Source organism: Acomys minous (genome assembly GCF_964271855.1).
Source record: "Acomys minous genome assembly, chromosome: 3".
Taxonomy (NCBI): domain Eukaryota; kingdom Metazoa; phylum Chordata; class Mammalia; order Rodentia; family Muridae; genus Acomys; species Acomys minous.
In genome coordinates, this window is record NC_140485.1 from 43034090 (window position 1) to 43059468 (window position 25379).

Here is a 25379-nt window from a genome sequence, read left to right on the forward strand (position 1 = left end):
GCAAAGGCAGGCAGATCTCTATGAGTTCGAGGCCAGCTTGGTCTATAAAACAGGACAGCCAAGGCTACACAGAGAAACTGTGTATGTGTGTGTGTGGGAGGGGACTAGCAAGAAAAATGAATTACATTTAACCTGAAATATATCTGCTTTCATACTCTCAGTTTCTTGGTAGATAATGATTGAGAGCCCAGATTAAGGAATTAGAATTATTAAGTCCTCAGTTTAGCTTAAACTAAGTATCTGAAAAAAATGCATAATCCATATATCAAAAAGGTAAATTATGACTAATCATAATACACAGGAAGACAAGGTGTTACACAAAATTTTTATTTTTGAGACAGGCTCTCACTACCTGGCCCTGACTGGCCTGAAAAATCAGAGATCTACCTGCCTCTGCCTACTGAGAGCAAGAATAGGGTACTGGCCACTATGCGGGCTTACATATTTTGAGTACTTGGAGTTGAACCCAAGGCTACAGAAGGGCCACTGAACTACGTACCAGCTTTTTTCAAAGTCTCACTAATTGCCCAGGCAGGCCTTAGCCTCCTGCCTCAGCTTCCCCAAGTATCTGAGATTACAGGATCCTCTAAATGTGTGAATTCTAAGCCTGTATTCACAGAGTAAAATATTCAAAAGAGAAACTGCATTGGTATTGAAAAGATTATTTTCCCTTATCACCCCTTAACAATAGAGTACAAGTATGTCCACAGTGACTGCATTGTAGTAGGTATTTTAAGCAATTCAGAGATGAATTAGAGCATATAGAGAGGAATTAAAGTATATTTAAGTTAAATAGACTTGAGCATTGTGGATTTGAGATCTAGGACTTCCATGGGTATCAAGGGATGATTGACCACAGGGGAAATGTTTAAAACTGGCCAATCAATGCAAAGAACATGTTGGGAATGTTTGGCATGTTCATCCAATTCAAGATGAAATAATTTTGAAATAAACATAAAATACACTATAAAAATAGCTTCTATTTTCGAGGCATGCTAATCTATACCTATAATCATAGAACTTAGAAAGCTAAATAAAGCAGGAAGCTCACAACTTTAAAGGCAATCTGGAAAAAATATAAAATGCCCATTAAAAAAAAAAATACAAACACTTAATAATCATTTTCTGCCACAAAAGCAGATTAAACTTTATGATCATTATATAATCTGGACTCTCAACTCTAAGTACTTATAATCTAATGCTTTAAGCATTTTGGTACCTACCAGGTTCCAACAATAAGAACCACAAAATCCAAATATTTTAATTTCATATATATGGGAGCATTGCTGGGTGTCTGTGTACCACCTGTATGCCTGGATCCTTCAGAGGCCAGAAGATCCCCTGGAACTGCATTTACAGCTGTGAAGTCATGTGGGTGCTGGGAATTGAACTCCTCTCCCAGAAGAGCAACCAGTGTTTTTAACTGCTGAGCCATCTACAGTCCTTCCAATTTTAATTGCAATACAAAACCAAAACTGATTATCAATAAAGGAGTTAAAGGAATGTTATATAAGAAACTTAAAACATTATAATTTAGCACTCATTTAAACTATTAAAATGTATAAGTTAGTTACTGGAAAATGTTATCACTAATTTTCTCCAGTTTCTAAGTGATTCTCTAATAAAATATGACACTTCCTTGAAGCCTGTTTGAGATTCTTAACAGTTTGGCTTTTTAAATGTTGAGTTCTAATTTACTGGGGAGGGGAAGCATGTACCATGGCACACATGAAGGCGTGAAGGTCAGAGGACAACTTTGGGGCATTAGTTTTCTTATTCTACCATGTGGTCCCTGGATACTAAACTCAGATCTTTAGGTAGCCAAGTGCCTTAGCCTAGCTGAGCCATCTCCTTGGGTAGATGGGTCCTATAGAACACATGGCAGGCAGTGTTGGCCTTCAACTCATTTTCTTGTCTCTGTACCCTAAGTGCTGGGATTCTAGAGGACAACAGCATTCCTGGCAAGTTTTATAAAAAGGTTATGGAAAAAGGGCTCAGAGGTTAAGAACACTCTCTGCTCTTGTAGAGTTCCGTTCTCTGCCCCATACGGTGGCCCACAACTGCCTGTAACTCCAGTTCTAGGTGATCCAACAGCCTTGTCTGGCTTCTACAAAGACAGTACACTCATGCATGCAAAACCACATACAAACATACAGACATAATAAAAACAAAAAACAAAAAACAAAACCAACAATCAATTTGCTAAATAAAAAAAACTTCCCCAGTACAAAAGCTCACACACTTACTGAGGCAGGCAGTTAAGAGTTTAAGGCTCGCCTATATCTATAGCAAGGCCCTGTCCAAAAAGGAGGGTGGTGATGGTGGAAAATAATTCAGCATATTCCTATCCCTGACTGTAGGTCTAATAAATGGCTACAACATTCCCAAACACCTGATAGATACCTCAGAACACTTGACTCCGTAAGCAAAGAGCAAAATCACCATTCCAACAAGGCCAGGAAATGGTCAGCAGACAATAAAATTTGACTGTTGTCTTCTAAGGTCTCAACTCACTTAAATGGCAGCGAGATACACTTATTTACCTACCATGTGTTCTTGTTAGAATATCATATTATAATACTGGAGTAAAAACTCAGGCTTGTGTGCAAGCTTTGGTTCCAAAGTGTAATGACTTGATGCACTCATATGTAAGGAACCTAAATTATCTTCTCACATACAGTTCACAGTTGAAACAATATCCTCCTTTGCTTTAAATGCGCCAATGGTTGAGCATTTAAGGTACTGAGTGAAAACAATTGAAGACCATCATCACTGAGTGGTCAACACTATTTCTTTAAATGTACTATAAAACACTGCATAAATTACCATAAAAAAGCACACACACCCTTCTGTTTGGAGGGATGGCCCAGCTCACAACCAAAGGCTAGGCTCACAACCAAAAAAAAAGAAAGAGAGAGAGAGAGAGAGAGAGAGAGAGAGAGAGAGAGAGAGAGAAAGAGAGAGAGAGAGAGAGTCATCTCCTATTGTGAATTTTGTTTTTGTTTTTGTTTTTTTCAAGACAAAGTTTCTTTGTATAACAGCCCTGGCTGGCCTGGAACTTTGTAGACCAGGCTGGCCTGGAACTCACAGCAATCCACCTGCCTTTGCCTCCTGAGTGCTGGGATTAAAGGTGCGTGCCATCACACCCAGCTCCATGTGTGAAATTTAAGGTAAAGAAAAATTATATATGTTTTATGCAAAAGGTAAGATTTTTCAATCTACAACTGAGCATATTTAGAAAGTAATATTTAGATTTAAGATTGAAAAAGACAAACCCAACACGTCCTGGACTTTAACTTTTAGTATCACAACACATTATTTCAAAACTGTATTTCTACCTTTGCATTTGACACAAATGTCTTAAGAACTATTGATTAACACCTCCAAACAGGAAATTTTCTTTGGAAGTCAAAGGCATACAAAATGGCTACTTACCCACATTAAGCTTCCCTGGGCCTAAGAAAAGCAGGTTTTTCAACAAGTTGTCAAGGCAAATATTCACTATTATTGACTATCTTTGTCAAATGGCTGTGCATTCCAAAAGATGGGGGAACATCCATAGAGTTCAAGTTATTACAAATACTAACCAACTATTTGTTTCTTGCTAGGAATTTTCTAAGAGAAAAACAGTTCAGTAGTATCTGGGCATCAATGTCAGCACTGAGGAGGCTGAGGGAGGATTATCCTGAGTTGGAGACCAGTCCAAGTTACAGAGTAACACTGTCTCAAAATAGAACAGGGCTAATGAGACACTAAGACTCTAAAATTGCTTGTCATCAAGTATGGAAACTTGAGTTCAATCCCTCAAACAGTCAGTGGAAGAAGGAGAGAACCAACCCCCAAATTTCTGACTTCTGCTATGCTATGGTACCCTTACACACAATAAAATAATTAAAAAACAAACTAATTCACCTAAGTGTTATACAGTATGCCTGTACTCCCAGCTGCTGGGAAGCAGAGCTGGGAGGATGAGGGGGAATTTAAGGACATCCTTGGCTACAAGCATGAACCTAGCCTAAATTAAATCATCCTCTCAAAAGATCACACACACACACACACACACATACACACACACACACAACCTACCTACCAAAAAATGTGAAGTATGATTTATAAAAATTAATATTTACTTTTGTTTGTGGGTATGGAGATCATTGGATAACTTGAGGTTGTTTTTCTCCTTTCACCATATGAGAACCTAAGATTGAACTCAAGCTGCCAGGCTGTGGCTGAGTGCTTACATCCTGCCAGCTCCAAGGTCATTCAAAACGTGGCACATGCCTGTAATCCCAGCATGCAAGAGTCTTGACTTGAGGTACGTCTTTAAGAAGGGAGGTGGGGGGGGGGGTTCCAAGAACCTTTTGTTTTTTAATAAAGTCAATTGCTACATGTTCAAAGTTAGAGACCCTGAAAAGTCTTATGTGTGCTGGAATTATTTGTATTTTCAAATATGGAAGTTGAACATACAATACTGTAAAGCATTTAAGCAGTTTTTACTCATGGATACCATATTGGGGTATATCTTCACCTCTTGAGATGGGAGAGAATCATAGAGGATAACACCAAGATGATCCTCTATGATCTCTCTCTCTCTCTCTCTCTCTCTCTCTCTCTCTCTCTCTCTCTCTCTCTGGGCTGTCTGTAGAGAAGGCTCAGCAGTTACGAGCAACAAGACACGAGTTTGGTTAGCAGGATTCACAGGGTGGCTCACAAACATTTGTAACTCCATTTCCAGAGAATATGATGCCTTGTTCTGACCTCTGTGGACTTTAGGCATGCATGTGATGTACATTCACACAGGGAAAACATTCATAAAACATAAACCTAAATAATTTTAGGATTAATTTTATTTTTACTATATGTATGTATGTTTGGGGATAAGTACACATGAGTGCAGTTGCCTCTGGAATCCCAGAGATCACTAGGTTACCTGGGGTGGAGTTACAGGCTGTTGTGAGCCTCCTTATGTTAGTGCTGGAAACTCAGAGCAATATTTGATATTAACTACTGAGTCATCTCAAAAGCCCTAACTTAGGATCTTCAAGTCTACATTCTCACAAAATTTAAAAAAGTACTGTTATCCCAGGAAAGCATAAATTCAGGCTGAAACACTAATATCATCAAGAAAACCTCAAACTACATGATCTAGGAGTTGTTTCACAATTAACTTGAGATTGTACATCTATCACAAATCTACTTAGTCTTTTCCTCTATTTTCAGATTCTTTTTGAGTTTTGACACAGCTCTCTCTCACTGTAGCTCAGGCTAGGATGGAAATCACTAGTAGCACAGGCTGGTCTAGAACTTGTGAAGCCACATACCTTTCAAGTGAGGTATGAGTCACCACCTACCCAACACTAGAATTGATTTACCAATTGACAAGTCCACGCCTGATGAGATGGCTCAGAGGGTAAACTGGCTTGCCTCACCACCAAGTCTGACAATCTGAACCTGACTCCTAGTCTGCTTGGTAGATAAAGAGGAGCTGTCTAATGACCTCCACAGGCAAATTATGGCACAAGGGCAAGCATGAATACACACAAATTTAAATGAATATGAAATTAAAGTTGAGAAATTTAAAGAACTTCAATTAGCAGAATAATTTGCCTAAAAAATGGCTAAATGTCAGAAAAAGAATCCTTCCTAGAAGATATAAACTGTAAGGAGCTTTGTTTGTTTGTTTGTTTGTTTGTTTTTTCAAGTCAGGATTTCTCTGTGTAGTCCTGGCTGTCCTAGACTCACTTTGTAGACCAGGCTGGCTTCGAACTCAGTGATCCGCCTGCCTCTGCCTCCTGAGGGCTGGGATTAAAGGTGTGCGCCACCACACCCATCTTAACTTCAAGTTTTAAAGAAACTATTAGGACTATAGACTGCTAACAATAGTGACAATACTTAAATATCGATGCTAAACAAATGGGTGGGGAAAAGGAGAAAGATACAATGAAACAAAAATATTTTACTATTTGTAACAGTAAATATGGAAATACTTTAGTCATTCATAAAAAAGTACTATAATTATCCAAAGTATTTTCAGATACCTGATCACTCAGTTATGGTGATTCCTATTATTTTCTCTATATTTATACATTTAAGAAACAGTAGATTAAGGAGAGTTTAGAGTAAAATCTGAATAATCACACAGACATGGACCAACATTTATTACAAACAGGAAAAGTAGATCTAGTAAGAGTACAGATTTTTTTTTCAATAAAGGGCCATAAAGCTGAAGTAAAGAAATTTCCATAGTCTACATAATTTTATCTGCATTTAAAAATCACATTGCTTAGTATACACAAAACATTGTAATACAGTAATTTAAACTACTACGTAAAGGCATTAAAACAGAATCAAGAATGGAGAAATTTATTTCAATTTAAGTCACTCATGTTCCATCTTAGAGTTAGTTCACTTCCATTTTCCAAGTAAGGTTATTTTGAGAAAAACAAAAATTATACTTTACAACCTACTATTTATAAGGAAAGAAAAAACAAGTATAGAGCAAAGAATTCACATTTAAATTTTTAAATGAAAAGCCATCAACTCTCTACATGCTTTATTAAATCATAGCTTCCACAGACAGTAAGGTGCATCATTGCTATTACCAGCAGCATAACTTCTTCCTCCTTCACCTATCTTCCTGTTTGCAAACTCTTATGAATATGGTTCAATTCAAGAAAAATTACTTGGAACAATAAAATATTGTACCTTACATGTTATCACAGTTATTACCTATGTGAAAAGCTACAGAAACCACAAAGAGGGAGAGATATTTAGAGGACTATAGAAAAATTATGTAATGTTCTTCAATTCCGTGGTAACCTAGAGACCTATTAAATCCCTGAGGAAAGTAGCTCTGAAAGAGCGCTGAGGTTCATTAGGCTAGAAGACCCTAAAAAACTGAAGAAAAGCTAAAAAGACTTGAGTTCACTTAAGATATCAAATGCAATTCAATAAAGCTGCAGATACACTAAAATATTTCTTTTTTTTAAAGATTTATTTATTTTATTTATTGCATATGAGTGATTTATCTGCAAAAGAGGGTATTAGATCACATTATAGATGGTTGTGAACCACCATGTGGTTGCTGGGAATTGAACTCAGGACCTCTGGAAGAGCAGGCGGCGCTCTTAACCACTGAGCCATCTCTCCAGCCCCCACTAAAATATTTCTTTTACATAAAAACTAGGCAGTCATATTTAGATACTGTCTCTGATAACACTATTGTGTTACTTCTTGTTTTTTGTATTAAATCTTTTGGGCCAGAAGTTATGGAACACCAAAGAAAAGCAATGCATTTTGAAGACGTGAGACAAAAATGATTCTAAATATTCTAACAGTAAGTATGTTGGCCTAATTTACTAAAAATATGATTTGATTCAAATGTGCACCCACTAGGAGAATTTCATCTCCAATACTTTTAAACTATAGAATAATAGTAATAATAATAATAATAATAGTAGTAGTAGTAGTAATAATAATAATAATAACAACAACAACAACCACCACCACCACCACCACCACCACCACCAGGAAAGCAAACACCCAAGTAACAAATCAAGGGTCCCATTTTAAAATGTGTATTTTACATAGATAAATTTACACAATCCTGTGTGTAAACTTTTTTCCTAAATAACTGCTTTGGTTTTTTGTTTTGTTTGTTTTTTTGAGACAGGGTTTCTCTGTGTAGCCTTGACTATCCTGGACTTGCTTTATAGACCAGGCTGGCCTCGAACTCACAACGATCTGCCTGCTTCTGCCTCCCAAGTGCTGGGATTAAAAGCGTGTACCACCACCACCTGGCCTAATAACTGTTTTTGATATACTCTTTATTTTTAAATTCATATTTCACACTTAAAAATAATTTTAAAAACTATTTTCTTTTGCTCTTTCTGTATTGAAGCAGAATTTATAAGAAATGTCCCAGAGGAAGCATTTTTACTAAAGAAAACATATTTACTAAAGATGTTTGTTTTAATAGAAAAGAGATCTAATGTGTTTAGCTGAATGTGACATCATAATTGCCCCACCATAAAATACTGAGTTACAACAATGTGTTAACAAAGCTTTATTTTCTTGAGTGTGCATACAGGATGTTATGAAACAGTAAGTACTCTAAATAGGTTATGTTTTCAACAAAAAATAAAGGTCACACTGAGTGACACAATCAAAGAAAATTTTAGCTTCTTGTGGGTCAAAATATAAATGTGAAAATAAATATTAAGAGTAAACCAGGAAAGAGAAAGACAGCTTAGGTGTGTATTTCTGAAACCAACATTTAACATTGTAATTCCTAAACCAGAAATATAATAAGTTAAACACAAATATATTTGGTATCATTTTTCTCAGTAATAATTTTTATACATATACATATTTCTATGTATCTTATACATACATACATATATATTTGTGTGTGCACATGTGTGTGTGCCTGAGTGTAAAACAGCTGCAAACATTACCACTAGACAAACCAGGCAACTCCTAGCAGCTCTGAACTGTTATATGAATAAAATGTTACTTAAAAAAATCTTTCAGCCTCTTGGAATAACACCTACTCTTTTTGCAGTTTTTAAAAAACAATATAGTTTATATCTTTTATGTAGGGAGGAAAAAGACTTTTTTGCATTTATAATTGCAGAAATAGAACCTCACTGCCAATTTCATCTTAACTTACAATCTGAATTTTGGAGAAAGAATTTCATAACTTAGAGGGTACTACTTTGTTTTCCAAAAATAATTATCTTTCAATCATGTTTGTTTTCTGTGAGCTTAATTATAAACTAATGTGTTTGTAAAGTCAGACTAGAAAGTAAAATGAGTGTAGGTGATTTGGGTTGTTTTATCAAGTAATAGGAAACAGTATTGTCTTCAGCATACATAAGACAGGCCTGCTGAGTTTCAAGCCCATCTACCTTGATGATTTAAATATAGAGAGGAACAAAATGGTTCCAGAGAGCACATGATGAAACCGTAAAGATATGGTTATGGGTCAAAGTACCAGACTCATGACATAATTTCCTCTCTCTCTCTCTCTCTCTCTCTCTCTCTCTCTCTCTCTCTCTCTCTCTCTCACACACACACACACACACACACACAATGTTCCTATTACTGCCTAGTAATTTCCCTTCCCCCAAAATAACACAATCTAAACTACAGCACAGCTTCAATTGAGTACACTGGAGCCTCTGTTCAAATATGTTGCTGGTTGGGACTATTCTGAAGATGCATCACAGGTGATACTGTACTACATAGTCTGTTCAGTACCACTGATAGTTAAAGTCCTTTCAGAGGCCCCAAAAAGACTCAGACATCATCAAATCCCAGCTACAGTTGAGGCTGCAGAGTACTTATGTTTGAGAATGGATATTAAAAAATATTAAAAGTACTGCATAAATAGTAGAAATAAAATAAACAGTTATCATTTTCAGCTTAATGTGGATATTCTCGTCTTTAAAAATAAGTTTTGTTTGTTTGTTTTTAAATCATAGTCAAGAATGGGACCTTATTCATTAAAGTAAACAAGCCTGACTTAAGTTAAGACAAACAAAAAGGAAAAGAGAAATCAAAATATCATAGGGGTAAATTATGATTAGAAAGTTTGAGTCATATTAGCTTATTCTTGTATAATGTAAGCTTTATCATTTGGCAAAATAACTGTAAATTACTGAGGTGCTTAAACTGACAAACCATGCATTTTTCATACAATTAAAATGTGAAATAATTATTCTCCAAAATGTTTCATTTCACCAGACATTTAAAATACTCTTATTAACTAAGCCAACATTTCTGTATTTTCGTATTAGTTTGTTATAGAAATAAAAGAAAAATGAGTTCTAAATAAATGACACAGGAGGCAATAAATTGACACATGACAAGTAAATAAAAGGCTAAAGCACTCCAACACCATTGAAACTGTTTTAATGTTGTTGCAAATCCAAAATGCAACAATCATCAGCTTGTGAAAGACCCAAATTTCAAAGTCATTTTAATTACTCCTTCATACCTATTTTACAAAATAAAGGCAAAGACATTTAAATCCTCCTTGTCCTGATTATACTACACTCCTAACTTTTCTATCACTATAGTGTAAGCTATAATTCCCATCAGATGCTTTATAAGAAAAAATAAATAAAATATTAACCTCTGCTTCAATGTACAGTTTCCAGAATCTGCCAGAACTGGGGAACTGGGCAACAAGGCGCTCGTAAGTCTTCCGTGCTTTGTCTATAGGTTGATTCTAAAATTAAAAACCAATAAACAGCATTTACAATGTTAGGACTATGAGAATATTATTACTGCAGAATCAAGTAGTGTGATTGGACCCATAGAGAAGGAAATGTAATCCTATATCACTAAACCTGTGCCTCTCGAATGAGAATGCTCCAAGCATCAAGGTCATATGGATTCTCTTCTAATTTCTTTTCCGCTTTCTTCACCTTCTCTGGGACATACTCAGCTGCCTGAAGAGGGAAAAAGAAGAACAACAAACTGAAGTTACTGTTTTAAAAGTCTCATGCCCAATTGAGTCAAGAACAAAACCCACATCTATCCCTAGATCCAATGTTAGTACAAAGTATTAGAACAGCATTTTAAGAGGAACACATTATCTGGACTATGTGAAATGCATACTTTATCAACAGTTACAGGTGGACATAGTGGTGCATGCCTTTAATCCCAGCACTGGAGAGGCAGGATCCTGAGGGAATCCAGCCTAGTCTACATAGCAAGTTCAAGAATAACCAAGACTGCATAAAAAGAATAAGTGATTATTTTTGTTCAATAAAAATGAGCTTTAATTTTCATGTAAGATACTTAAAAAACATAATCTGTAGTTTATGAACACAGCATAATGAAAACTACATGAAAAGATTAAGATGTAGCTCTATTGTTAGTGTCTGCCCAGTATGCATGAAGTCTGAGGCACCACACACACTGGGTGTGGTGGTTCACTCGAGTAATTCTAGCACTTAACAGGTTGAGACAGGAAAATCAGAAACAGAAAGCTATCCTCACTTATATGTGAGCTCTTTGCTGGATTGTGCAGAGGCAAGATGATCTTTGTAGGTTTTTGAGGCCAGATTGGTCTATATAGTGAATTCCAAGCCAGTCAGGGATACATAGTTAGACCCTGACTCCAAAACGGTGTTTTCCAGAGGGGGTGGGGTTGATGAGACATACATGAAAGGACAGCAGTAGCCTCTAAGCTTATTAGCTTAAAGTCCAGTCAATAATGTAACAGTCTGCGGGGTGGGTGGTGGGGGTAGGGTGAGAATACAGGGACCGCAGGCAAATAGTAGCAGAGTGCCAACCTAGAGTAAAGAAAGCTGTTTGCCTGGAGCCAAGCTGTGTTTGCCTGATGGAAAAAAGGGAAAATAACTTTTTAAATACCAAAAAAGAAATAAAATTTATCCAATGGAATAAAAAGAAATTTTTCTATATTTAACAGATATTTTCATTGTTGAGGTAAGGGGAAGCAGGTAGCAACACTGACCAAAATTTAATATGATTATCTGATACTGAGTATGATTTCTAGGAACTTACGTTGTAGTATAACAACATAAAAGAAAACGGTCAGCTACTGGCCTGCTGTGTAAGACTACCAATAATTTAAGTAGCCATGTCTGAAAGAACCAGTTATTATGAAATTTGGAGTCACTAAAAACAGTAAGAATAAGTAGCAATATATTTCAATATCTATAATAGTGACTAAGACTTAAGGTGGGCATGGGGCACATATGTATAATACAGATACTTATTTGGACACCATACCCTTAGAACTCTGAATTTTCACTATTCAACTGAGAAACAATTGTTCAATGCCTATATTCTAGATGTTGTTGAAGGAGTCCTTGCACTTGACAAAGTGGAGAATTATTTCAAAAGGTTTCCTACTTGAAAAACCAAACAAAAATGTTTTAGAGGGGCATGGTGGCTCATCCCTGCAATGTCAGTACCTAAGTTGCAAAAGAAATGACAATGAGTTCAAGGACAGCCTGTAGTACTAAGTAAAAACTTGTCTCAAAAGACAACCAAGAAAGCTGGAGAGATGGCTCAGCAGGTAAAAGCTGCTGCTGCTCTTTCAGAGGATCCATGATTCCCTAATGCCTATAATTTCAGCTCCAGGGAATCTGGGAGTCTCTTTTGGCCACCCTGGGATCACCCCACCCCCAAAATACACATAAATAATATACATAGAAACAATAAAAAATTTAAATAACCAAGAAATTTTGTTTTGAGTCAACTATAAAACAGTAATTACAGCTGGTGTGGGCTCTAATGTCTAGCACTTGGGAGGCAGATCTGTGAGTCCCAGGCATCTAGCAGACAGACCCTATCTGGGGATAAGGGTGAATGGGAAGCAAAAACAAAGACTGAAAAAACTTAGGGTTCCTAAAATGGGCTTCAAATCACAGGCTAAAATTAGCCTAAGAATTGGTTCAGTTCCCAGCACCCATACTGAACCTCACAACATCTGTAAGCCTAGTTTCAAGAGATCCAATGCCTTCTTCTGGTCTCCTCAGACACAAGACATGCCCACTGTGTACAGAGATACTTACAACCAGGCAAAACACACACACACACACACACACACACACGCACGACAGAGAGAGCGAGAGAGACAGACAGACAGAGACAGAGAGCATGAGCAGTTAAGATTAAATAATAACTATGCATTAAGGAGGCTGGCAAGATTGCCCAGCAAGTAAAGGCATTTCCCATGAAAACTTGATAACCTTCCATACCTGGAACCCAGAAAAGCTGTCCTCTGATCTCTAAGCACCCACATATACACATCATGCTTGAGCAGCACAATTGAAAAACAAAACACTAAAAGGATGATTAAAGGAGGATGGATTAATAATATGGTTAAAAGTTAGTCAAGTTCTGCTTTGCATCCATGAGGACTTGAGTTCAGATCCCAGCACCTGCCTCAAAGGACTAGGCAGATAATGAGAGGAAGCTACTCACTACTCACTCCATGCAACACAGGCACACTTGCACGTCACACTACAGAACAAGGAAAACTCATGCTTACTAGGATATGCAAAAAAGGAGACATGGTAGTGTAAATCTGGTCAAAAGACTGTGACAGTGAGGGCCACAGGCCTTTCTAAGGAAGCTACAAATGTTTTACTACATGGACATGATGTACCTGTCAGACTGCCTTCTAAATAATCATGTTTATGCCCATATATTAGTGATGCTACCAGGTTTAGTCAGAGAATCTTCTGTTTGCAATGAACTGTAGTAATTATCACAGACTCACGACTGCTCAAAGTGACAAGAATAAGTGACTGCTGAATGCTCAGCTTTAAGTTGTACATCTACATTACCTTCCCCCAAGGCTCACTTTGAAGAGGGAACAGAAATGATTAAAAGCCCAGAGGAAGGAGATGTGGTGCAGAAAGCTGCTATCCTGGCAGCACTTGGTCACTGCACCCTAAAACACACAGCAGCTGTATTAGACCTGTAAAGTGAGGATGGGCTCTCGGCCCCTCCTGGACATCTACAGGCAGTTAATAGTTGCTGGAGCAGAAAGAGACATTTTCTTTAGTGGAATGATCACTGGTTAGATGCCCATGCTCCTGAAAGCAACCCTAATGAAACTCAATGGGCTCCTTAAAGGAGAAGAGGAGAAGACAGAACATATAGAAGGGAAATTACATATTCCAGAGGAGAATCAGAGGGAGAAGGTAAGAGACAGAAGATAAAGAGATATAGGATCAAAATATATTAAATACATGTATGAAAATGTCACATTGAACCCAATGTGAATAATATATAATAATAATAATAATAATAATAATAATAATAATAATAATAATAATAATAATAATACTTTAAAAGATATACTGAGTCCCGTAAGGAATTGGGTTATTTATTTCCTGGCTCTGTTGCTAAAACAAAGAAACAGGACACAGAAGGAAAACTCAAGGCAAGTTTCTAGTGCTCATCTCCAATAGAGACTAAGGCTGCAACTACACAGCTCAACAAAAGGACAGGTAGCCTTTAATCCCAGCACTTCAGAGGCAGAGGCAGGTGTATTTTTGAGTTTGAGGCCAGCCTGTTTGCACAATTGATTTCCAGGATAGCCAGAGCTCCACAGTGCAATCATATCTCAAAAAAAAAAAAAAAAAAAAAAAAAAAGTACCAAAAGCCAGCTTTTGCCTTCAGGCAACACTAGTGGGAAACAAGCAGGGTAGGAGGAACATTAAACTAAATAAATACAACAAAGCTAAGCTAACTCCCAGTGCTCGTTATCAATCACTTAATTTTCTCTGTGAATAACAATTTAATCACAATTGACTACAAGAATGGAGGTTATAGGGGCTGGAGAGATGGCTCAGAGGTTAAGGTTAAGGCCTTTTTTTCTCTTTCTTTGAGACAGGATTTTACTGTGTAGCCCAGGCTGGCCTTCAGCTCAAGAGATCCACCTGCTTCTGCATCTCAAGGAGAACCCACTATGCCTGGCCAAGATACCCAAAGAGATTTCTTAAAGATGTAGGTTTTATCAATGCTTGTATTAGAAATTAAAAATGAATTTAAAATATTAAAAGTACTGAACTCACTTAAATATAAATATCTTGAGATGGAACTATATTAAGTGGTAGAGCACTTGATAGTATTTGTAAGGCTCCATGTTCAACCCCAGCAGAAGAGAAAAAACCTTAAACATCAATATCTGAAAATAAAATAAATAAATAAAAAGCAAGGCTGTGGTGGCACACACCTTTATTCCCAGCACCGGAGAGGCAGAGACAGATGAATTGGAGTTCAAAGCCAGATTGGTCCATAGAATGTGTTCCAGGATAGCCAGAGCTACACAGAGAAGAAACTCTGTCTTAAGCCACCCCTCCTCACCCTCCCCAAACTCACACACAAAAAATCAATATACATTTTATAAAAATGTACACTGTAAGACAAATAAAAAGATGGCTGTGGTTGTTTGTACACAGGCTAATCAAACTTAGGTATTGTGCATGTTAGGCAAGAACTTACTACTGAGCTATTCCCAACCAATGGTGGTACCCTTGGGTGATCTTTTAAGCATCTAGCTGAGAGGCTGGAGAGATGCTCAGTTAAGAGTCCTGCCTGCTCTTCCAGAAGACCTGGGTTCATTCCTCAGCACTCAAATGGCAACTGCCAACCATCTCTAACTCTAGTTCCAGAGTATCCCATGCCATCTTCTGGCCTCCAGGGACACCAGGCACAAACATGGTACCAATATACATGCAGACTAAACACTCATACACATAAAACAAAATAAAGAATTGTTTTGAAAGAAGATGGGTATTGTGGCTCAGTAGTAGATAGAACATATGTTTAGCAAGCTTAAAGCCCCATGTTTGAGCCTCAGCTCTCAAGTAAAATTAAAGTAATTTTAAAAACACACATTTTACATTTATTTATTTTTGTTTTATGTGTATAGATGTTTTCCCTGTATGTCTGTGTACTGTACACATTCAGTGCCCATATAGGCAAGATGGGCATCAGATCCTTTGGAACTGAAGTCACAGGTGGCTGTTAATTGCCATGTAGACGTTGAGGGTACTGAACCCAGGCCATCTGCAAAAGCAACAAGTGTTACTGTTTGGTTAGGTGTTTTGTTTTGTTTTGTTTTTCAAGACAGTATTTCTCTGTGTAGGCTGTCCTGGACTCGAACTCACAGAGATCTGCTGCCTCTACCTCTCCAAGCGCTGGAAGTACAGGTGTGTGCCACTGCACCCAACTAAGTGTTTCTAGCTAAGTGTTCTTAAATGCTGAGCCATCTCTCCAACCCCAATAAGTAATATTTTTTAAAAGAATAAAAAAGGTTAAGGGAGTCAGGTGGATCACCATGAGTTCAAGGACAGCTTGATCTACAAAGCAAGTCCAGGACAGCCAAGGCTACACAGAGAAACCCTGTCTAGAAAAACAAAAAAAATAAAAAAATAAAAAGACTGAAGGTATATAGCTCAGTGTTAAAGTGTTTGCCTAGCCATGAATGAGGCTCTGGACTTAATTCCCAGCATCATAAAAACAAAAATTAATAATAACAACAACAATAATAAAGGCAAACATGCAATTTTCTGTTCTTTCTAGAGAGGTAAGAGAATAGAATAGAGTAACTAGCGTAAGCTGGAGTGGTGTTACATAGGAGGTCAAAGTGAAATTGAAAAATAAATTAGCTTCAGCAGGTGTGGCAACTCACACCTGTATCCCAAAACTTGGGAGGATGAAGGTAAGACTGCAGCAAATTCCAAAGCTAGCCTGGGTTACAGAATGAGTTCTAGGACACCCTGGGCTATATACATACACATAATTTTAAAAAAGACTGTCTTTTCCTAAGTGACATGCATCAAAAATATGGAGGAGAGGGAGGAGCTATAGAGATGGCTCAGTGGTTAAGAACACTTACTGTTCTTCCCTACGTCCCAAGTTGAATTCCCAGAACCCATATTGGGCACCTCATAGTCACGTGCTCATAACCAGCTCTAGAGGAGTCTGATGCTTATAACCTCTGAGGGCATTGCACTCATGCAGAAACACAACACAGAGAATTAAAAATATGAATGATTCGGGCACAGTGGCACATGCCTGCCTCGTGTACACACCAAATTCTAGTGTAGGATAATCAGGGCTACATAGAGACCTGTTTTGTTTCAAATTTCACACACACACACACATACATACATACACACACACACACACACACACACACACACACACACACACACACAAAGGGGAGAAGATATCATTTAAAAAAGGAATGGGAAGTTAAGATGATTTAAACCTATACTTAGATAATAAACTTTTTTGTGACCATTTGAACAAGCAGAGATGGGCCTCAATTCCCATTTTGAAGTATTTTCCATTATTGAATGTACTAACTATAGTTAGAGAGAGTTAAGGAGGAAAATCAGTAAAATATTCTTCTTATATACTCTTTAGCTTTACTACTTATTTTTATCAAGTATATACTTAAAAGCAACATACAGCTGGGCATGGTAGCTCACATTTGTAATTCCAGCACTTGGGAAGCTGAAGCTCAAAGAGTGAATTCCAGGCCAGCCAGTTCTACACTAAGTCTATCACAAAGAGCATGAGCTAATGATTACAAGAATTCTGAGGTTTACAAGCTTTCTTTTACTTAAAACCCCCTCAAGTACATGTTTAGTAGATGCTTTAAATGAAAATTCCCAGTCTACCAATAGAATCACAGGTATCAAGTCTGAAAGTTGTAGCACAGACATCTCTATTTTCATAATGCACCAAAATAATCATAACAAAAACGAGTCTTAAACTCGACTATGAGAAACAGTAAGTATATGGTATAATATTTTAGTTAATGTCACACGCCAAATAGGACTGTGTTGAAAAATTCCACATTTGGGTTTAGTGACATCTTGACCATCACATTTTTAATGAATTGAAAGTGATGCTGGCTAGTGTAAACAAAGGTCTAGCACATATCATTACACATAACAACTGTGTTGCTGCCTTAAATACTTTCAATGTTTTTAATTAAAATACGTAACAGGATAACACATACTCATTATTTTTTTATATAAAAATCTCAAGTGTGGTGGGGCACACCTTTAATCCCAGCACTCGGGAGACAGAGGCAGGCAGATTGCTGTGAATTCGAGGCTACCCTGGTCTACAAAGCGAGTCTAGGACAGCCAAGGCTACACAGAGAAACCCTGTCTTGGTGGGGGGGGGGGGGGGGGAGAGAAAGAAAGAAAACTCAAAAAATGAGGTGGCACACACCTTTAATCCTGCACTCCAGAGGCAGAGGCAGGTGAATCTGTGAGTTCGAGTCTAGCCTGGTCTACAGATGAACTTCAAGGATGGCTAGGGCTGCACAGAGAAACCCTATCTCAAAAAGCCAACAACCAACCAACCAACAAACTTAAAAAGCAAGGAGTAGCCAGGTATGGTGATCCATGTTCAAGGAGGCAAAGGCACAAGGATCATTGAGTTTGAGGCCAGCTTGGTCTATATTGAGTTCCAAGCAAGCCAGAGCTACAAAGTCAGACCCTGTCTTAAATAAAATAGTAAGGTGTGAACCTGGTGTGGTAGTGCATACCTTTAATGCCAACAGTAGAAAGGTAGAGGCAGGTGGATCTCTTTGAGTTCTAAGCCTACTGGGACTACTGAGTTAGACTCTATCTGAACTCAGGAAGCTAAGGCAAGAAGAGCAGGAGTTTCTGGGCAGCTTCAGCTACATAGCCAGGTCCTGTCAAATACTATACAATATTATTCAGGCATGATGGTTCGTGCCTATAACACAGCACTTAGGAGACTGAGTGAGGCAGAACTGTCCTGAGTTTATGGCCAGCCTAAGCTTATGTAGCTTATGAGTTTCAGGGCAACCTTGGTTACAGATTAAGACCCCATCTCACAAAGCAAAATGAATTTTACTAGCATGCCTGAGGCCCTGGGTAACACTAATATCATGGAAAACACCAAGTAAACCAACTAGAATGCCCCATTAGGCCAGGAGACAGCCTCCTTTCTCTCTCTGCTTTCTTCCTTTCCCCACTGATTTTTAGATCTCCACCTGGGACCTAAACAATGTCTTATGCACCCCAGGCAAGTATTTTATTAAACTATAATAGAAATGCTCCTCACTGCATCATTTGCTTGTGCACTTTATTTTTATTTTGTATTCTTTTGTTCAATGTACCCTTCAGAGCAATAGGCAAATACAATTCTGCCATTAGCTTATACCAATGGGCTCATAGATTATCCCTACCACAAAACCCCAGGATGTAACATATAGTTGATGTAAACATGTTTGCTATTCCATGTTCTGCAATAATGACAAAAATCTCAGGAATGTCATTAAACAACATGACTATTACCTACATAACTGTTATCCATTTTATGTCCGTCTTAGAATAAGCACAAAATTAATTGAGCATGCTCAATGAATAATATATATTACAGGACAGGTGTCACATTTAGGACTAGATGCCAGCTTGTCCTTTGCCAATGTAAATGAACTGGGTTCAAGAAAAGCAGTTTGAGAGGCAGGAGGTCTCTGGGCATTCAAGGCCAGCCTGATCTACAAAGTGAGTCCAGGACAGTCAAGGCTACACAGAGAAACCCCGTCTCGGAGGGGAGGAAAAAAAAAAAAGAAAGAAAGAAAGAAAGAAAGAAGGAAACAGAAGAGAAGCAGTTTGTATAGCAAAAATCCCTCCAAAATTTCCAAATACAAAAATCATATTCAATTTAAAAAGTTAAAAAAAAAAATAGGAGTAAGGTATTGGTTGAAATAATAATCATACATACTCACTTCATCCCCTAGGAAGCAAATACAAATCAATACAAAGATCTGGTAATGAAGCTCTGTGGAGCATGCATTTAGCTTAATGAATACGCAGCAATGAAAGAAAACCATCAATAAAAGACAAAAAGAAAAGAGCTGGGTATGGTGGTGCACACCTTTAATCCCAGCAGCCAGGGAAGCAGAGGCAGGTAGATCTCTCTGAGTTCTAGGCCAGCCTGGTTTACAGAAAACAAAAAACAAAACAAACATTCCCCAAAACAATATCTAACATATTTGGTTATCCTACTTTCTTCCCAATCATCTCCTTTCACATTCATCTTGCCTTTTAAATTATTCAGTAATAGTGTTACCTTTAAGCAGTTTCTAAGTACTAACAAAATAAACTAGGTTTCAGATAATACTATACTACATTACATATATTTTCCCATTTTCTCTATCCTCTCCAATCTATTTTTCACTCATGACTCCTCTGGTTGAGAAAGACCAGAAGAGGCAGAATTCCCACAAGTTTCAAATCAGCTTGGCCTATTACAGCAAGAGCCCATCACAAAAAACCAAAACAGTCACAAAAGGATGTTTTTCTTTTCTTTTTTTCTGAGAAAGACTTACTTCAGTCTCTTAAATGCTGGGATCAATGGTGTGTGCCACCATGCTTGTCTCTGAATAGCTTTCATTTCTGTTTAGGTTTTCTCACCCATAATTAAGGATCACTTCTTTTTAAAGGCCTTATTTTCATTTTTGTGTATGAGATGTTCACCTGTGCCCAAGGACCAGAAGAGGGCATTGGAGCCCCTGAAGCTGGAGTTACAAGTGCCTGTGAGTCTCCCGATGTGAGCACTAGGAACTCAATTCCAGCCCTCTAGAGCAGCAAGCCATCTGATCCACCAAGCCATCTTTCCTGCCATAAGGTCATCTTAAGTACTCAATTGTTCTTCCACTGGCCATTGTCTTAAACACCAAGAACTGTATAGCCAGTTCACATTTTAAAACCCATTACACCGAAGTATCATTTAATTACTATTTTAGCTAAAGTAAAAAAACACAGTAACAGAGATTTACTTCAATGCAATGACAGCAGAGGAAGGAATGGAAAAGGACAGCTCTGTGATAAATACACTACACTTTACACTATTTCTCTCTCTCTCTCATATTTGAGATGTATCATTAAACATGTAAAAGCTGGGGGCAGGGCTGGGAGGCTGGAGTATCATTCAGTGGTTAAGAGCTCTTACGAAGGACTCAGGCTCAGTTCCTCATAACTCCATTTCTAGGGGATTAAAAGCCCCCTCCTAACATCCTTGGGTGCCAGACACACACATGGTACACATATAAACATGCAAGCAAAACACTCATACACTTTTTTTTAAAAAAGTACATCCCCCTATAAGCCTAGCATGCAGGAGGCAGAGGCAAAGGACGATAGCAAGTCCAGACAGCCTGGTTTACAGAAAGGCTTCCTGGACAGCGAGGGCTACATAGTGACACTGTCTCAATCAACCAAGCCAACTATTTTATTTTATCTCCAATTAATAACCAACTTATTCCAAGTTTGTTAATAGATGGTTACTGAGGAGAACAGTATCAACACAGATTACTAATATGGGAAAATAGTCTAGTGAAGACATCTGAAAATCACACCAACCAAGTAAACATTATCTATCATTAGTAGTGGAATAATCAGCAAAAAAGCGCTACCATGTGTTCTTGTTTGATTTATAAGCAGAATTCCATTTTTAAAATGGGTTTGGATTAAGGGCTCATCAGTTAAAGAGTGAATACTGCCCTTCCTAAGGGTCCCAAGTTTGGTCCCCAGCACCCACTATGGCTCACTATCTGTATCTTGCTCCAGGGGGATCAGACACCACCGGCCTCCATGGTGCAAGATGGTCTCTCACCCTCCTGTCTCACCCTGAGTTTGGGGATACAGGAGTATGCCACTGTATCTACCCAGCCTTTTGGGCCAGTAAGATGACCCAAGGTAAAGGTGCTTGCCACCACGCCTTAGTTCAATCTCCAGGACCTACAGAATAGGAAAGAACCAATTTTTAAAGGTTCTCCTTTGACCTCCACAAGTCCACCAAGCACACTTGAGCTCTCACATACACACTCACACTCTCACATACATACACCTACAAGATTTTTTAAGTGCTTTTTATTATATTCTATCCAAGATATTTAACTTCAAAATTATCAAGATTGAAAATAGACCTAAGTATAAAATCCTTGGGAAATACAGTAAGCATCAACTAGATGACACCATCAAAAATTCCCCAAAGATCTCAAAATGATAAACGGTCTTTTCAAATAAACAACAGAGGCATAGGAAGATTGTTTATGAGGTAAGCAAATGTGTAGATGCAGGATCAGTGCTTTACCTAGATTAAATTCTGATGTTTGGTTGGCTTTTGCTTTGTCTTGTTTTTGAGACAGCCTCTTATATCCCTGACCGCCTTTAAACTCATTATGTAGCCAACGACGCCTCTGGCCTCCAACTCCTGAGTGCTGGGATTATAGGTTTTGTGCCACAAAGCTGGCAGTTTGGGATTTACTCTGGATTCCAGATCTCTGCGCATGCTACACAAGCACTCTTACTAACTGAGCAACATCCACAGCCCATAAGTCACAAATATGAATATGAACTAGATTATAAATATATCATTATTTGGCTGAAGAGATGACTCAGCTGTTAAAGGCTAGGCTCACAACCAGAAATATAAGAAACACATCATTACTGAGCTAGTACACTGGAGAGAACCCATGATTCCAGTTCTTGGGAGGTGGAAGTTCAAGGTCATCATCAGCTACAAATCGAGTTTGAGGCTGTCCTCAAACTTGTACAACACCCTATCTCCACAAAACAAAAAACAAAAAAACAGCCAAAACAAAACAAAAAGCCCAGGAGCTAAATGTGGTGGTGCACTCCTTTAATTTCAGTACTCAGGAGGCAAAGGCAGACAGATCTCTGTGAGTTCCAGGCTCCCCTGATCTACACAGCCAGAGCTGTTACATAGAGAAACAAAACAAACAACAGCCCCACCACCCCCCCAAAAAATCAGAAGGTATGACTAGATTTCAAGGGGGACAACGGTATGGTAGTTATATAACAGATTAATATCATTATATAAGAGAATACTGAACTAGTGTGGACTAAAGTGTGATCTGTGAACTTTTAAAGAAATGTGTACGAAGAAAGAAAATCTGCAAAGGTTAGAGGTAAATATCAGTAGTAGAGGCTTGCCTAACATGTGCAAGATCCTGGATTTGAGTCACAGCAACACAAACAAGAAATACATGTGTAAACACTATTTATGTAATATAATAATATATAAACCAAATACATATATATGGCAAAGTTTGTAACCACTGTTAGGTTAGGTGAAAACTATATTAGGAGTTTATGAATTTTTCCTTCAACTTTTTTGTTGTAAACTGCACAATAGAATTCAAAGGAGGCAAGTCTGTTATGGTGGTTCATATCTATAATCTCAGGACTCAGGATGCTGAGGCAGAAGAATTACAATGAGTTCAAGGACTAAACTCCTAAATTAAAAAAAAAAAAAAAAATCGAAGGGTGGCGGTACACTATCTTTACTCCTAGCACTCAGCAAGACAGAAGTAGACTATCTCCATGAATTCAAAGCCAGCCTGCTCTACATAGCAAGTTCCATGCCAGCCAGGACTATAGCTAACACTGTCAAAATAAAATAAAAATAAAAGGGAATTGGAGGGTGAAGGTTTATACGGTCTCAGTCCCTGCTTTCATTAAAACATTAAATACTGTGTTGAGGTTGTAACTCAGCCGTTGAGGCCTCCCGAGTGCACAAGGCCCTGGGTTCAATCTCCAGCTGGGGTAGACTCAAAAACTAAACCCTCACAAGTCTATAAACAAAACCATGACAATAGTTTTGTCTTTATAATTTTATATAAAACAATGAATTTTAGACACATCCAATGAAACTTCAACACCATGAAATAAAAATGCTAGCCCAGAAAAAGTGGAGTCAAAGAAATTGTACTTTTGTATTTGTGGGTACCTTAACTTTAGATAAAAATGCAAAGCACTGCCAAGACCTCAGGAGTGAAACTGGTGCTCAAGCAAGCTTTTGCTCACTTCCTAAAGTAATTAAGTTAGAGTTCACCTACACTTCATGAACAGTCAACCTCCAATAGCTGGGAATTTGTGGGGGGCGGGAAGAAAAGAGAAAACAAGCTTATTTTACTGCTACAGCAAAAGGAAATTTAGGATTTAGTACTACTTTTCTTTAAAAAATAAAAATATTAGGATCAAGATTGAAGCACACAGCTTATATAGAATAATTTTTTTAACATAATAGGCAAATAGTATCCTACAAAATTTAGGCTATAGAAGAGCTAAAGACAGAGGCAAGCGGATCGCTGTGAGTTCGAGGCCAGCCTGGTCTACAAAGCAAGTCTAGGATAGCCAAGGCTACACAGAGAAACCCTGTCTCGAAAAACAAAACAAAACAAACAAACAAAAAAGGGCAAAAGAACCCGACGTGGAGATGCACGCCAGTATTCCCAGCTAATCCTAGCCCTGGAGGCCAAGTAAGCAAAAATTGTCACAAGGTCAGAGCTATACAGTAAAACTTGATCTTCAAAAAATAAAAAATAAAACTAGCCGGGCGTGGTGGTGCTCGCCTTTAATCCCGGCAGAGGCGGGCGGATCTCTTGTGAGTTTGAGGCCAACCTGGTCTACATAGGGAGTCCATGACAGCCAGGGCTGTTACATAGAGAAACTCTGTCTCGAAAAATCAAATAAATAAACAAATAAGTAGAAAGTGAAAGGGGGAACCTCATACCTAAAAAACCTGATTTTCAAAATACTTAAATATCATTTCTATCTACCATCCAAACAGATGGGGCCTAAAGCACATTCCCAGTTTTCAATTTATCAAATTCCGCAATGTTTGAGTGGCCGCAAAAGCAAAAATAAAGTGTTCCTAGACGAGAGGAAAAAAAAAAAAAAAAGGGAGCCGAATTCACAACCCACCCACCTCTCGGTCCAGCCACGCACTGCTTCTGGACTGCTGCTTTTTACCTTCGCTCTCTCGGAGGCCTAGTTTTCTACACTGGTTTCGTTTTTTATTTCTCGGCACAGGAGACTGGGGAGCAGACGATGGAAATCCTGCCATCGCAGGGACACGTTATAATAATCCCCGGTAACACTAAAATGGTTATCAAATAAACCCCGTCCCGACCGAAGAGATGCGGTCAACAGGGAGAAGCAACGTCTCAGCTTTTGTCTAAGTCAAATGCTTGTTCTGATGAACCCCACGGAGAAGCCAAGTTACCGGGAGACCTCAGGGGGTGTGCTCCGGCCCCCCCGGGCTCACTAGACCTCCCGAAGCCCTTCCTCACGCGAACCCAGCTGCCGTGGTCGCACCCAAAGGGCCTGAAAGAAGAGGTCGCCACGAGGCCCCGCCACTCGTTCCTCACCTGCTCCGCGGCTGCGTCTCCTGACATGGCCTCAGGGGGATTACAACGTCAACAGTGGCCGGCGAAGAAAAGCTAGGAAGGAAAAAAGTAAACTAGAAATAACTCCCTCCCCCCACCCCGCAGCAAAAACCAGTAACGCTACCCAGTGCCCAGCAGAGCCAGAGCCGCCACACGACTCGCCACCGCCCACTCAGATATGAATTAAAATGGCTGCGCCCCAGCCGGCTGCAGGGGGAGGTGTGAGGCGCTTCCGTATTCACTTCCGGGACAGTGGGCGGGGCTGGAGCTCAACTCCCGGATTATTGGAGGCGCACAAGCGCAGAGCGATCCCAGGGGGCGGGTTCGATGCGGGAGCTGACGTCACGGCCCGGAACTGATGACGCAGCTGTCCCGATTTCTGTAGGCGGCCGGAAAGATCCAGGCTATTGGTGTAGGAGCTCCCGCGCTTCTTGGAATTTAATTACTGAGTTGCAGAGCCGGGCTCCTCCCTGTGAATCCTGACTGCCAATCGGTTCAGTTCAGGCTAACTGACCATTTTAGGGAACAGCGTTGAGAGTTAGAGAAATGCCTCTCATATTTACGGGATAAGAAGTCTACTAAAGCGTTCTGTACTTTCATTTCTTGAGGCTGAGAGGAACAAATGAAGTCC

General features: G+C 38.7%; 1 protein-coding gene across 3 annotated transcripts in view; it reads right to left on the reverse strand.

The window, feature by feature from the left end:
* The window catches only part of CSTF3 (cleavage stimulation factor subunit 3), a 73327-nt gene extending 48362 nt beyond the window's left edge, over positions 1 to 24965 (reverse strand). The window contains exons 1-4 of one of the 3 annotated variants that reach the window (XM_084776517.1): positions 24873 to 24962; positions 24731 to 24802; positions 10356 to 10457; positions 10139 to 10234 (exon numbers count right to left, since the gene is read on the reverse strand). In XM_084776517.1, coding sequence (XP_084632643.1) covers positions 10139 to 10234; positions 10356 to 10457; positions 24731 to 24757 — 225 coding nt within the window. In that variant the 5' untranslated portion in view covers positions 24758 to 24802; positions 24873 to 24962. Of the gene's footprint in view, positions 1 to 10138; positions 10235 to 10355; positions 10458 to 24288; positions 24673 to 24730 lie in introns of those variants that run through there. The other 2 variants (XM_084776516.1, XM_084776515.1) reach the window with 2 other exon arrangements.
* Between the last annotated feature and the right edge of the window lie 414 nt (positions 24966 to 25379).